Source organism: Pseudorca crassidens, chromosome 6 (genome assembly GCF_039906515.1).
Source record: "Pseudorca crassidens isolate mPseCra1 chromosome 6, mPseCra1.hap1, whole genome shotgun sequence".
In the NCBI taxonomy this organism is placed as follows: Eukaryota; Metazoa; Chordata; class Mammalia; order Artiodactyla; family Delphinidae; genus Pseudorca; species Pseudorca crassidens.
The window spans coordinates 9,935,251-9,950,986 of NC_090301.1; the positions used below are offsets into that span (position 1 = coordinate 9,935,251).

Here is a 15,736-nt window from a genome sequence, read left to right on the forward strand (position 1 = left end):
ATACCCATAAAGTATCTATATTATCCCTTTGTGTTACAGAAGTAAATAACATATTTCTATTGTGGAAAATTAGAAAAAGTGAACTGGCATATTTAAAATACAAAAAATAATCCCTCAGTTTCATTGCCCAACAAAAACCACTGTCAATTTTGGAATACATTTTTCCAGGCGTTTTATTTTTGTATTTGTACAAATCAGACATCTGTAAAGAAAAGAACCACTTTCCGTATTTATGCATGCAAAGGTTATTTTGCCCTATGATTCCACTTTTCCTAGCAAATTCACCTCACCCACTGTGACTGAGCATCTCCTAAATTCACCCACCTGTGTGCTAAGGAAATGAGAAGAGAACAGACAGTTGTTAAAGAAAAAACACAGTTTGGGATCAAAGACAGAGCAGTGAGTCAAAATTTGCCAAGCAGGAAACCGGATCCAGCACAGAGGTGAGTCTCAGGAGATGAGGCTGAGGAAACGGAGAAGAGTAGGGTTTTTAAAAGCCCAGTGTAAAGAGACTTTTGTTTCATACATAGGAAAATTCAGGTATTTGAACTTGTCACTGGTGAAAGCGGGGCTAATTAATCGTGGAAGTTCAGGGCTGGGGCTACTTGAGTTTTTCCCGGAAGTGGTCTTCGCTGCCCGTGTGAAGCAGTGACTCGGGATAATGGTGCCCTTTGGGGTGACGTTGCTCAGCGCCTTTGCTGTATACTCGAGGCAGGGCACCTATTTCAGGATTAAAGTACCCACGTTGTCTTTTTTTTTTTTTTTTTTTGCGGTACGTGGGCCTCTCACTGCTGTGGCCTCTCCCGTTGCGGAGCATAGGCTCCGGACGCGCAGGCTCAGCGGCCATGGCTCACGGGCCCAGCCGCTCCGCGGCATGTGGGATCTTCCCGGACCAGGGCACGAACCCGTGTCCCCTGCATCGGCAGGCGGACTCTCAACCACTGCGCCACCAGGGAAGCCCTGTATTCTTTTCCATTACGGTTTATCACAGGATATTGAGTACAGTTCCCTGTGCTGTACAGTAGGACCTTGTTGTCTACCCATTCTATATATACTAGTTTGCATCTGCTAATCCCAGCCTCCTAATCCATCCCTCCCCCACCCCCTCCCTCTTAGCACCCACAAGTCTGCTCTCTGTGTGAGTCTGTTTCTGTTTCATAGATAGGTTCATTTGTGTCATATTTTATTTTATTTTTAAATTTATTTATTTAATTTATTTTTGGCTGCGTTGAGTCTTCATTGCTGTGCACAGCCTTTCTCTAGTTGTAACGACTAGGGACTACTCTTCGTTGCAGTGCACAGGCTTCTCATTGGGTGTCTTCTTTTGTTGTGGAGCACGGTCTCTAGGTGTGAGGGCTTCAGTAGTTGTGGCACGCAGGCTCAGTAGTTGTGGCTTGCAGGCTCTAGAGTTCAGACTCAGTAGTTGTGGCTCAAGGGCTTAGTTGCTCCACGGCATGTGGGATCTTCCCGGACCAGGGATCGAAGCCGTGTCCCCTGCATTGGCAGGCAGATTCTTAACCACTGCACCACCAGGGAAGCCCCTGTGTCATGTTTTAGATTCCACATATAAGTGATATCATATTATATTTGTCTTTCTCTGTCTGACTTACTTCACTTAGTATGATAATCTCTAAGTCCATTCATGTTGCTGCAAGTGGCATTATTTCATTCTTTTTTATGGCTGAGTAGTATTACATGGTATGTATGTTTCACATCTTCTTTATCCGTTCATCTGTTGATGGACATTTAGGTTGCTTCCATGTCTTGGCTGTTGTGAATAGTGCTGCTACACACATAGGGGTGGGTGTATCTTTTTGAATTGCAGTTTTGTCCAGATATATGCCCAGGAGTGGGATTGCTGGGTCATATGGCAACTCTATTTTCAGTTTTTTTGAGGAACCTCCATGCTGTTTTCCACAGTGGCTGCACCAACTTATATTCCCACCAACAGTGTAGGAGGGTTCTCTTTTCTCCACATCCTCTCCAGTGTTTGTTATTTGTAGACTTTTTAGTGATGGCCATTCTGACCAGTATGTACCTCTCTGACTCTTAATTCCTCCTCTTTAAATTGGGACTAGCCATGATTATCATTTTGGGTTGTCACGAGGGTTAAACAAGTTAACACAGGTAAAGGGCCTGTTATGAAGCAGACACCACTCACGTGCTACCGGACAATAAACCCCTTGTGGTTGGAGACCTTGCCATTTAGTTTTGTAATCACAGTACCTGGAAGCTTCTGGCACATCATAGGCATATCTTAAATGTGTATTGATTTAATCAGTGGCATTTGGGGTGCTAATTCAAGAGCTATCATTTAAGCATGCTTTCTGTACCAAATACTGCAGGTACAGCTGAGAACTCTGCAGTCGTAGCCTCTGCCTTCAAGCTTATATTCTAGTGGAGGAAGAGAAATAATAATTGATAAAGAACAAAGTTAATATGATTTCAGACCCTTATAAGTGTTGTGATGGAAATCAGTTGAGTGTTGTGATGAGTAACTGTTAGGGGAAGGTACTCCGGGTAGTGTGTTTAGAAAATTACCCGAAGAGGTGATTTTTATTCTATTTTGTTTGCTGATGTAGGTGTGCTTTATTGGTGACTTAAGAGCTATTACTCTTATGAAGTGATACTCCAAACTGGGGAACAACTCTTAGTACAATCTTCTCTTGATTTATCCAGTATATCAATACATATACGTATATATGTTCCAGGAAAACTCAGTATATCTTAAAAACTGTTGTACGTGTAAAGCAGTTAGGTTCTAGGCCTCGAAGGTTGTCAACAGGGTTTTGCCTACACGAATGGTCAGTGGAACAGTCCAAGGTTGTGGAGGGTGCCAGGCCATCACTTGTGCAAGGGAATCCCAGATGTTTCCAGGTGTTTACTATCTCTGGCCTCCACCCACCAAATTCTAGTAGGATCCTCCAGTAGTTATGATGAGCAATCCGTCCTCCTCCCCAATTTCCAAAACAGCCTCTAAAGGGCAGTACAGCCCGCATTGAGAGCCAGGGTTTTGAGGGTCTCCAGTGACCTCCGGATCTCCTATCCAGTTGTCATTCTTGCTCTTAGAGCCTTTGACGCTGTTAACCAGCCCTCCCTGGCTTCCTGTCCTCTCTTGGCTTCCATGACCGCACTCCTTGGGATTTCCCCCTCTCCTTCCTCCGTCCCTGCTCCGAGTCCCGATTGGGCTTCTTGCTGTCCATCTGCCCATCCACATAGATCCGACCTTGGTCTCTTTTTCTCCTCTCCATGTTCTTCTTTGATGAAAACTTCAACATCACTTCCAGGCATCTAGCTCCCAAAGTGCTCTTTCTATGCTATTCAAGCTCATTTTCCCAACTGCCACGTGGACCTGGCTACGTGAGCCCCAAGTTAAACGTGTCCAAAATCCAACTGGGCAACTTCCTCTAAAACCTGTTATTCCTTTGGTCGTAGTTGTGTTCACGGCAGCATCATCTACTCACACATTCTAGACATGACAGCCGTCTTAACCTCTCTTTCTCACTCCCCACATGCAGTTGGTTGTTTTGTTCTATCAAGTCTAAGGAAGTGACTGGAGCTGAATATACAGGATCAAGTCCTACAATGATCAGAACACTGGTGATAAAAATCAGTGCCCCGGAAGGGGCTACTCTGAGCCCACCCTTCTGATCTTCGATTTTATTTTAAAATAATTCTTTGGACTAGCTTAATTTTTCTAGACCCTGGGCTGCCCTGAGCTAATTTGTTTGTCCGAATTAATTACCAGCAGGGGGTGGCAGTCTCATTTTCACAGAAGCCTTCTGTTTGGGAAGAGATTCCTTTTTCTTCAAACAGTCCGATTTAGGTTCTTTGGCAGTGTAAAGGGTGTCTTGACATTTCCATAAAGACATTTAAATGTTACCGTCTCTAAAGAAACACTTTTAGAATATGAAACCTTTATTTTTTTTCCCCCAAGGAAGAAAAAGCTCGTCAGCTTAATTGTCTCTGTAAAATAACTTCCTCACTTGCTTTTCATGTTGCTAATGGAAAAGGATGATGATACTGTTTTCAAAAAATAAAAACAATTGTGGAAGATTTCAAGAAATTTGCTTTTGATTTTTGTCTATATAAATAACACCACAATTCAGAGGTCGAAGATGCTTGTAGGGTTATATATTATCCTTCCAAGTTGATTTTTGAAAGATCTGCTGGGAGGGCAAAACGATCAAAAAGATGCTGCTGGTGATCCTTGTTCCACACTGAGAAGAAGGCAAAAGAAACTTAACTCTGTGTGTGTGTGTGTGTGTATATATTCTAAAAATTGTGATAAGGGGAATTCCGTGGCGCTCCAGTGGTTATGACTCCATGCTTTCACTGCTGTCGGCACGGGTTCGATCCCTGTTCAGAGAACTAAGATCCCGCAAGCCATGCGGCACGGCCAAAAAAATAAAAATAAAAATAGTGATAAAACCCAAATAACATGAAATCTATCCTGTTAAGATAGAGATCCCTCATATGAGTGGAATCATGAAGCATTTGTCCTTTTGTGACTGGCTTATTTCACTTAGTACCTGACCTCAAGGTTCATCCATGTTATAGCATATGACAGGATTTCTTTCTTTTTAAAGACTGAATGATATTCCATTGTATGTATATATCATATCACATTTTCTCTATCCATTCATCTGTTGAGGGACATTTAGATTGTTTCTACCTCTTGGCTATTGTCAATCATGCCACAATGAACATGGGAATGCAAATATCTCTGTGAGATCTTATTTTCAATTCTTTTGGATAAATACTCAGAAGTGGGATTATAGATCATATGGTAATTCTATTTTTAATTTTTGAGGAATCTCTATACTTTTTTTTATGTTTTACGTAGCAGCTGCAGCCTTTTACATTCCCACTAACAGTGTATGAAGGTTCCCATTTTTCCACATCCGCAACAACACGTGTTATTTTCTGTTTTGTTTTGTTTCGTTTTATTATGGCCATCTTAACAGTTGTGAGGTGATATCTCCTTACGGTTTTGCTTTTCATTTCCCTGATGATTAGTGATGTTGAGCACCTTTTTATATACCTGTTGGCCATTTATGTTATCTTACACAATTGACAAAAAACAACACGAAGTGCATTAAAGACTTAAACCTAACACCTGAAACTGTAAAACTCCTGAAAGAAAATATAGGGGAAAACCTTCATAAAATTGGTCTTGGCAATGATATGACAACAAAAGCACAGGCAAAAAAAGCAAAAATAAAGTGGGACTATATGAAACTAAAAAGCTTCTGCGCAGCAAAGGTAGCAATCAACAGGGTAAAAGGCTACCTTCAGAATGGGAGAAAATATTTGCAAACCATGTCTTTGGTAAGGGGTTAATATCTAAAACTCCTGTAAGAAAAAAGATTTTCTGGGTGAATCCAGATCAAGACAGCAAACTTATTCTATAAGGGGTCAGAGAGTCAAGATTTTTGACTTTTCAAGCCATATGGTCTCTGTTGCAACTACTCAATCTACCATTGTATGAAAGCAGCCATAAATAATACATACTTGGATGGGTGTGGCTGTGTCCCAATAAAACTTTACTTATAAAAACAGACTGGGGCAGATTTGGCCTGTGGACCACGGTTTGCTGATCCCTGGTATAGAGCAGGGTTTCTCCATCTAACTCTGTTAACATTTTTGCTGCGTAGGTTTTTGTTGGGGGGCTGTTTTGCGCATTGAAGGGTGGTTTGCAGCATCCTTATGCCAGATGCCAGCAACAACCCCTTCCCCTCCACCCCGGTTGTGACAACCCAGAATGTCTCCAAACATTGCCAGATATCTTCTGGGGGACAAAATTGCTGTTGGTTGAGAAACTCTGATCTAGATGATTGAAATAATCTGATGAAGAGTGATAGGAAATATTTCCGTAAAACTACAAGAAGTAGGGGAAGATAGAAGAATGGAAATCCCTAGTGTATTTGCCTCAGGAAGGTCAAGTTCCCCTCAGAGGGGCCACTATCACTGCCTAAATGTGGAAAGCAGTTCAAAAACAACTGAAATGGCAACGTACTTGAAAAGTGCTCCGGAAATAATGCAAATGTGATCTTAACCTACTTTTGTGATAGGAACCAGAAACAGAACAGTTCAGCGCATTAGCCTGAGCTAACAGGACTTTCTGAGCTCGAGGGCTGGCTCTGAGTTGCTGGATAGGAGCTCACGGTTCCAGTGCCCACTTGAGCAAGCGTTTATTTTTTCTGCTTATCTGAATTCAGAACCAACATAGGCAGGGTGATTTCTGAAAGTGCTCACATGTTTCTCATTGTTTGGACAGGGCCAGACAAAAATGGCCCAGATTCACTGCAAATTGGCAGGAACACGTGTTTTTGAAAGTTAAAAACAGCCTAACATTCATGAGTGAATCTCAAAGAATGTTGTCTTCTTGTCCTTTAGAATAAACACCTGTTTTGCAAAAAGGAGAATAAAAGCCATCTTTCTTCAGAAATCGTTGGTTTCTTTTTCTTCATTGCTATTATTCTATTTTTAATAGTTAAAAAACTTAAGCACAACTTACCATATTATAATTTAGATAATTGTCATTTTAAATAAACAAACAAACAAAAAGAAAAACAGCCCACATTTCGCCAGGAAGTTCAGTTAAGCCTTTTTAGCTGAGTTTCTTTTCTGGCTTGAAAAACAAAGGAAATCTGTGGATCCTTTTCTCCTTGAATAAAATTCTCCCTAGTTAGATATATTTTTCTAATTGATTGGAAGAAAAAGGGCTCCACATCCTTGAAAGGAGCTGTTTGGCTGTGAGTCCTGTCCCTATTGCTACCTTCTGTGACCACAGCTGATGCACTTAGTAACCCACATCTCCCGTTCACCGGTACCACTGGACGTGACATAATAATGGGACCATCTGGTGGATCAGTGGGATCGCTTGTTTTATAGTTGGGCGTGACAAAGGGTGATAAGAATAGATTCTTCATAACCTTTCTGGAAATCTACATTTCAGCATACCCCAAGAGACCCAGTTCCTTCAGTCGCATCTATTTGTGCCTTACTTTCCAGTGAACACCCACCGCCTTCCTTGTAGGCTGGTCCCGTGTGCGTATAAATGGTACCTGTTTGACTGCAGACCTTTCTCTCTGTCCCTCAGGCTACCATGGCCTCTACTGTGAGGAGGAATACGACGAGTGCCTCTCTGCCCCGTGCCTGAACGCCGCCACCTGCAGGGACCTTGTCAACGGCTATGAGTGCGTGTGCCTGGCAGAGTACAAAGGTGAGCATCATGTGGCCGACTAGTGCCAGCAAGGTTCTCAGTGACGTCATGGATTTCTCCACGTACATGCGTAAACCTCTAATTGGAGTGTGAAGTTGTTTAGAACAAGAATCAGATGCTGGCAGTGGGATGATGTATGGGGCCGAGAAGAACAGTTTGGAAGTCTCTGGTTTCCTCTTGATAAACTGAAAAATCTGTCTCCTGCCCTTTCCTTCTTCTTGTGTCCTCACTCTCTTCTCTGTTGAATGTGTAAAAAGCTGACGATAAAAAATGATATTAAGTGGACTTTCAGACACAGATCAGAGGACACAGCCATGGAATCCAGGGGGAGGAAAGCAGTGCTTGCTGGACGAGGAGAGGATGCCGTGCTTTTTGGTGGAGGAGGCAAGTGGAGTCTCACATGTTGGCGAAAAAAAGTTCATTCTCATTAAATGAGTCATTAAAAAGGAGGCACATGTTAGTTCATTTGAGTGGACATGTGTCAGAGTCACTCTGGATAAACAGCTGACATTCACCGAGTGTTTATCACATTCAGACCCTGTTCTAAGTCCTTACGTGCATGAACTCATAAAAAAGGCCTGACGGTAACCGGAGAGGTGGTAGTGTCAGCCCTCAGGAGCCCAGCCAACATGGTCCCGAAAGCCCTTCCATCTCCTCCCCAGCAGGCTCACAGGTGTGGCTTTATTGGAGCCCTGACACGCTCAGCCGGCGCTGTGGCAGGACGCCGGGTCATCAACTAATTTGCATGCATTTCTCTAAGTCACGACTCCCGGGCTGGTGTAGATTTTTGTAATGCTTTTGAGGCTCTATTTATAGCCATTTCACTTAACCTCTTTCTCCCACCACCGCTTACTTGATACCATCCATCTGCCAGTGACCTCGCATTGTAGCCGACTTTGCTTCTCTTTGCATGGACCCACCTTTATTTAGAGATCGTTCTGGTGAGCCTCGAGGGTTTGTAGGGCACATGGATGAACTTGACCTAGCCCCTGGATGGAGGGGCTGAAGCTGGGTCAGGTCTTGGCTTTATGATTGGCACATCTGATGCTCCTCATGGACTATAATGCCCACTTAGAGCCAAACTCCACCAATTCCCATGAGGACAGATGTGCTGGCTTCATCCACATGGATTTCAGTTCTAGGAAGATCAGAGCACTGAGAAATAGGGAGTCCGCTCAGGTCTGGAAAGAATAAAGGAGCAGTGAATTAGGAGACCTAGGGAGCTCATCCTCATTGTGCCATTGGATGACTGATGACCCTGGATCAACCCTTTTCAACCGACTTGTCTTTATTTTGTCTGTTTAAAGAAAGGGCAGTAATGCTTACTGAGAGATTTTGAGATTCTTCAATGACAGAATGAGTAGTGGTGGATGTGCTTCCAAATTTTAAAGTCCAAAATTCTTTAGTTTATGATAGAGTTTTATGGAGTAAATTTCATCTTTATGAATGACAAAGTTATTAATTGGGTATACTCTGAATTTGCCTCTGATGTTCCTGGCTTTGAAGCATTGCTCATGCTGTCATGACCAAGAAATAAAAAACGAAACTGTATATGATGACCCACTAGTGACTCCACAAATTCATGGACTGTGATCCTAGCTTTGTTCACCTCCTTCTTCCATTTTTCTCAAGGAGTATTCCCGAATTTTGCTGCTTTCCTCAAGCCTCATATTAAATCACTCACTCAGAGGATAGAACAAATTTCACGTCCATCTTCATGGAAAGAAAGAGAGGTTATAATCTGTAAACATCTTCACATTTCTCTAGTTTTCCAGTGAGCAGTGGTTCTCAAACTTGAGCATGTGTTAGAATCTGCTGGTGGGCTTCTTACAACATAGTTTGCTGGGCCCCACCCCTGTCTAGGGTAGGGCCCAAGAATTTGAATTTCTGGTAAGTTCTCAGATGATGTTGATATGCTGGGCCTGTGCCACCCTTTGAGAAGCCCTGTCCTACAAACTCATCTGCAATCACAGCCACTCAAATTTTATTGCCTTCCTTATTACCTGATCACATGCTCCCCATTCTGCTCAAGGTTAATCCTTCCATATATGCTCCTTGTTCCACCCCTTCTGTCTTTCTGTGACCTTCCTCCATCAGTTACAGACGCTCTGCTGTGGATGACTCAAGAAGGTAGTCGACTCGAGATGACTCAAGATCCTGGAGGGGATCTCAAACACATTTGAGGATGTGGGTTTTTAAGGAAAGGGTGCGGTGCTGGGAGCCTTTGTGTACCACAGGGTTAGGGGATAGGGTTCTGGAGAGAACGGAGGACTCAATGACCAGCTGAGCCCAAAAGACCCTTCAGCTTATAGAGAGGGAAAACATGCTATAATGTGCTGCACTTGACTCTACGAGGCAAAGGACTCTCCTGATCTCATGGATCCTGGCTGCCCTCTAAGAGGATTGCAGTTGGGCTGAGCTGGTCCTTTGTGTGTGTGTGTGAATGAGCTCCTGCTCGCACCTGGAGAACCTTGAGAACCCCAAATTGGGAGGCCATGTAGACAGGGCTAATTTGACTGGCCTGTCCAGCACTGGAGGAGAATCTCCAGTATCATCTCTCTCTGCCTACCTCAAGCCTGGCCAGTTCAGGGAGCCTGTACCAGCAACTCAACAAGGGGAAAAAAATCTAGGAAGTAAAAACAAAATTGCAACAAACCCCACAACTCTAAACACTCAAGAAGGGAAGTAAAAAAAAGTAATGTATACCACTCAAAATTGAATTTAGATCTGGAAAAGCAAAAGGAGGAAGTATGTCGTGATAGAAGTAAAAATATGAGGGAATGGAAACCATGAGTGAAAAGACATGAAATGTGGAGAAAAGATGAAGAGATATGTTTCATCTGAATGGTGGATGTTGTGGAAGAAGAAAGAACACATGGAAATAAAACCAGAATCAACTGACTACTAGAGAGAAGTCTGTGAGATGAAGAAAATTGAAATTTTCAAATAGAATGGGCTTACAAAATGCCAGAGGATTAATGAGGGAGATGATACGTAATTTGCAATTTCCTGGTAGAATTTCCAAATCCAAGAACACTGAGAATAGTTTTTACAAGATTCTTCATAGTGAGTACAAGTTACACACAAAAGAAAGAATCAAATCAGCATTGAACTGCTCTTCTCTAAAATGAAGCTAAACAACAGTGAAGAGTGTTTTAGATTTTTCAATGAAAATGTCTGGTTGTTAAAGGTTCATTTGTATTTGAGGGGTAAAGAAAGACATTTTGTACACTTAAGGATACAGAAAACGTAACACCATGTACCCTCTCTAAGAAAATTATTTTCCAAGGTATTCTCATCAAATTGGAACTAAATCAGAGCAAAGATGACCAGATAGGGGACGATGGAGAACAGGAGGAAAAGGGTTGAGCAGACTTCTTTACATGCGGGGATAAACCTAAATAGATGACATTCATATGATTGTAAATACTAATTTAATGGTAAAGAAAAGTCTCTTGAAAAAATAGACATGCCTACTATATTAATTATTATTGCTGCATAGTGAATTATCGTAAGGTAGTTGCTTAAAACAACACCCTTTTATTATCTAACAGTTTCCTAGGTCCAGGCATGGATTAATGGATTCCCTGTTCAAGGTCTGGAATCCAAGGCTGGAATCAGGGTGTTGGTTGAGCTGAGCTCTCATCTGAGGCTTAAATAGGGAAGGATCAGCTTCCAAGTCCCCTCAAGTGGTTGGCAGAATTCATATCCTTGCAGCTGTAGAATTCTTGACATTCTGCTTCTTGAAACCCAGGAGAGGCCTGAACCCTCTTAAAGGTCTCACCTAGTTAGGTCAGGCCCACCTAAGGTTAACTCAAAGTCAACTGATTAGATACTGTAACAGCATCTTCAGAATCTCTTAACCTTTGCCAAATGCTATTGATTAGAAGCTCACACTCAAGAGGAGGGAGTTATATAAGGGTGGTCACCCTAGAGTGTGTCACTCCATCTGTTCTTAAGGAAAATTTAAATGACCAAACTAAAATTTCATATTATTTTAACCAAGTCCATGAGTTGGTGGGTGTTGGGAAGGATTGGAAGGCATACAACTGTGTTAAAGATCTCATCTCAATGGGCAGGTAAAGTGATATTTCATTTTGATATATTTATAGAGACATTTAAGTTTGGGTTTAAGCAGGAATGTAAACCCTAGCAAAGTAGCAATAAATGAGAGAACTTCTAAAGTAAGAGTGATGGGCAGGTGTTGAGGGGTCGGGTAGAAGGTATTAAAGAGAAGCAGAAGTGGGTAATTCATGCCCTCCAATCCAGAGGAAGAGTGAGTGAGGGGAGGAGAGAGGTCAAAAGATTCTGGGCCTTTCTCTCCTTAGGGTATGGACATTCTTTCCCTCTTTGAAAGCATTTATCCCAACATATATTTACATGTAAGATGTCTGTATAAACTTAGGAAACTATCAGATGGGTGGGCATCAATTCTTAACTAGTACTTACCTCTGGAGTTAGAACTTGGATAAGTGGTGTGTTGGGGGGAGGATTGGAACTTTAACTTCTTACTTACATATGTGCTTTTTTAAGTGGTGATTTTTTACTCTTTTCTGTTTTTAAAAAAACTTAAACAAATGAATATAACTTCCTAAAAAGAATGAATGCAATAGAAAGTCAGGCAAGACAGCTAAGAACATTTTGAAAACGGAAAGCAGTGAGGGGGAACTCCTGCCAGATGTTGAAACCCATTGTAATGCTGCAGTTATTATTACATCCCCATGTTATGGGTGCAAGAATGGACAGCTAACCAAAACTGAATAATGGCCCAGAAACCATCGTCTATAATAACATATGACTCTTAACAAGGAATTGCTATGAATGGGATGGGAATTCTTTTCTAATAAATGGTGCTAGAGAAACTGAGTTGCTAAACAGGAAAAAAGAAATGTTCTTACACACACTTCTAAATAAATTCCATATGAAGTGAAAAAAACTTACTCTTGTTTGACTTTGCCTCCTCCTATACTTACTTGCCCCTTTCTTCCTCTTTCTTTTACAACCAAATTTCCTTAGAGTTGGTATAGATGATGCCTCTTATTTCCTTAAATTTTCTTTTCTTAATCTTCTTTCATTTGGATATCATTAGTACCATTCCGATAAATGGATCTAGCAGTGGCCTAATTGAAGACTGAAACCCCAAAGCCTGCCTCTCCAGCTTCCAACTTCACATTCTTGCCCTTTTGCTTCATGATCACTGGGTCCCTTTTGAAACTCACCCTGCTTTAGCTTCCACAGCTCCGTTCCTCCCCCCACCCTCACCCCCCAACCCTACTCTTCCCTCCTGGCCTTCTTGGAATGAATCCTTGCTCTCTGGACACCATGAATGCAAGTGGTTCCCAGGCTTTTCTTCTTGGCCCTTTTTTCTCTCCTCCTCTTTCCCCTTATCCAGTCCTATGGCTGCATCCATTGTCAGAAATGTTGATCTCCAAACAGGTGTGATTTCTCTTTCCTGAACTCTCCAAGCATTTTCTTGATATCTTCTATGACAGTTATGGTCAGCCTTGTAGTCAGTACTTTCTGGCTCCAGACTTTCCTTTCCCTGACACTAAATTAGAATCTCCTGAATGGCAGTGACTACACAGGTTCTTTTTTTTTTTAATGCTCATCAGCTCTTGATATGGTGGCTTACACAAAGCACATGCTCCACAGCTATCTGTACTTGAATGGAAGCTACTGCTTAACACACTAATTAAATAAAGCAAGGCAACTCGAACATTTTCCCAGTAAGTTTCCACTGTGGATCATGAAATTGTTAGAAGCAAAATACATGGAGGGACTCCTAGTGATCTCCCTTCAGACATACTGAAATGCTGATACTTCTTTAAAACTAGTCCGGGGCTTCCCTGGTGGCGCAGTGGTTGAGAGTCCACCTGCCGATGCAGGGGATGCGGGTTCATGCCCCGGTCCAGGAGGATCCCACATGCTGCGGAGCGGCTGGGCCCGTGAGCCATGGCCGCTGAGCCTGTGCTCCGCAACGGGAGAGGCCACAACAGTGAGGCCCACGTACCACATAAAACAAACAAACAAACAAAAAAAACTAGTCCAGAGCTAATTCACAATGAGACTTTCAAGACTTCAGTTAGTGTTCATCACATTATAGTGCCAAAAAGTCAAGTTACAGCCCAACATTGTGTTGAATTATTATTTATAGCAGAACAAATTTAATGGTCAAGACTATACTCATTTGGAATTTTTGGTGACAGAAGTTAGAAAGAAAATACTTCAATTTTTAATTACGAAAATAATGTAGCAACAATGATAACAATTTAGAAAACTGAGGAAATTTCATAACTCATAGCTTTACAGCAGAACATAAGAGCAATAATCATCTGTATTATTTCCATCCTTTTTAATATCTGTGTTTTTACAGTAATAATTGATTATACCTACAAGTTGGTATTACCCTTCTCAGACTTACCATTATTTATGTTTGATTTAGAAATTGTTAGCAAGTTTTATTAGTTCTGTTTTAAATGGCGATGTGATGTTCCTATGGGGTAATATTTATCCATTCCCTTGCTATATCTAAAGTGAAGCTACTGTAAATAATTCTGGAATGAACATCTTTATTCATGTAATTTTCATACTTTCTGGATTTTGGGGGGATAGAGTCTCAGAAATAAGATCATTGGGTTATGAGTTTGATGACATTGTACTGAATTGTTTATTTTTAAAGTCTACAGAAATTTATGATTGAAAGGATGTGAACTCTTTCTTTGTTGGTTAGAATTATTTCCTCTGTATAACCAGTGAACAAGAATTTCCAGGTATTTTCTGTACCTGTCCCTTCTCAAGTATTGTGATTGATAGAAAAATGGATAAGTCAGGACTTTTCCTTTATCAGGCTATTATTTAAGCAGAAGAGTGGACTGAGACTGGCAAACACAAGGAATAATGAAGTGAAGGTCGAGATCTCAATTGTAACATCTGAAACAGCTTAGAAAAAGTTGAGCTCTGTGAGGTTGAAATACTGGAAAACTTTTCATGGAAGGAATCAGTTTGAATAAAATAAGATGATGTCCAGATTGGTTGAAGATGGTGGAGTAGAAAGATGTGCACTCACTCCTTCCTGTGAGAGCACTGGAATCACAACTAACTGCTGAACAGTCATTGACAAGAAGACACTGGAACTCACCAAAAAGATACCCCACATTCAAAGACAAAGGAGAAGCCACAATGAGATGGTAGGAGGGGGGCAATCACAGTAAAATCAAATCCCATAACTGCTGGGTGGGTGGCTCACAAACTTGAGAACACTTATACCACAGAAGTCCACCCACTGGAGTGAAGGTTCTGAGCCCCACATCAGGCTTCCCAACCTGGGGGTCCGGCAACAGGAGGAGGAATTCCTAGAGAATCAGAGTCTGAAGGCTAGCGGGATTTGACTGTAGGATTTCAACAGGACTGGGGAAAACAGAGACTCCACTCCTGGAGGGCACACACAAAGTAGTATGCACATCGGGACCCAGGGGAAGGAGCAGTGAACCCAGGAGAGACTGAACCAGACCTACCTGCTAGTGTTGGAGGGTCTCCTGCAGAGGCAGGTGGTGGCTGTGGCTCACCGTGGGGACAAGGACACTGGCATCAGAAGTTCTGGGAAGTACTACTTGGTATGGTCCCTCCCAGAGTCAACCATTAGACCCACCAAAGAGCCTGTAGCCTCCAGTGCTGGGTCACCTCAGGCCAACCAACCAACAGGGAGGCAACTCAGCCCCACCCATTAGCAGACAAGTGGATTACAGTTTTGCTGAGCTCTGCCCACCAGAGCAACACCCAGCTCTACCCACCACCACTCCCTCCCATCAGGAAGCTTGCATAAGCCTCTTAGATAGCCTCATCCACCAGAGGGCAGACAGCAGAAGCAAGAAGAACTACAATCCGGCAGCCTGTGGAATGAAAACCACATTCACAGAAAGACAGACAAAATGAAAAGGTAGAGGACTCTGTACAAGATGAAGGAACAAGATAAAACCCAAGAAAAACAACTAAATGAAGTGGAGATAGGCAACCTTCCAGAGAAAGGATTAGAATAATGGTAACAAAGATGATCCAGGACCTCGGAAACAGAATGGAGGCAAAGATCAAGAAGATGCAAGAAATATTTAACAAAGACCTAGAAGAATTAAAAAACAAACAACTAAAAGAATTAAAGAACAAACAGAGATGAACAATACAATAACTGAAATGAAAACTACACTAGAAGGAATCAATAGCAGAATAACTGAGGCAGAAGAACAGATAAGTGAGCTGGAAGACAGAATGGTGGAGTTCACTGCTATGGAACAGAATAAAAAGAGAAGAATGAAAAGAAATGAAGACAGACTAAGAGACCTCTGGGACAATATTAAACGCACCAACATTTGCCTTATAGGGGTCCCAGAAGGAAAAGAGAGAGAGAAAGGACCTGAGAAAATATTTGAAGAGATTATAGTCAAAAACTTCCCTAACATGGGAAGGGAAATAACCACCCAAGTCCAGGAAGCGCAGAGTCCCAGGCAGGATAAA

At 42.0% G+C, this 15,736-nt stretch overlaps 1 protein-coding gene across 2 annotated transcripts in view; it reads left to right on the plus strand.

The window, feature by feature from the left end:
• The window catches only part of DNER (delta/notch like EGF repeat containing), a 324,264-nt gene that overhangs the window by 265,200 nt on the left and 43,328 nt on the right, over positions 1-15,736 (plus strand). For both annotated transcript variants that reach the window (XM_067740313.1, XM_067740314.1), the window contains exon 9: positions 7,106-7,228. In XM_067740313.1, coding sequence (XP_067596414.1) covers positions 7,106-7,228 — 123 coding nt within the window. The remainder of the gene's footprint in view (positions 1-7,105; positions 7,229-15,736) is intronic.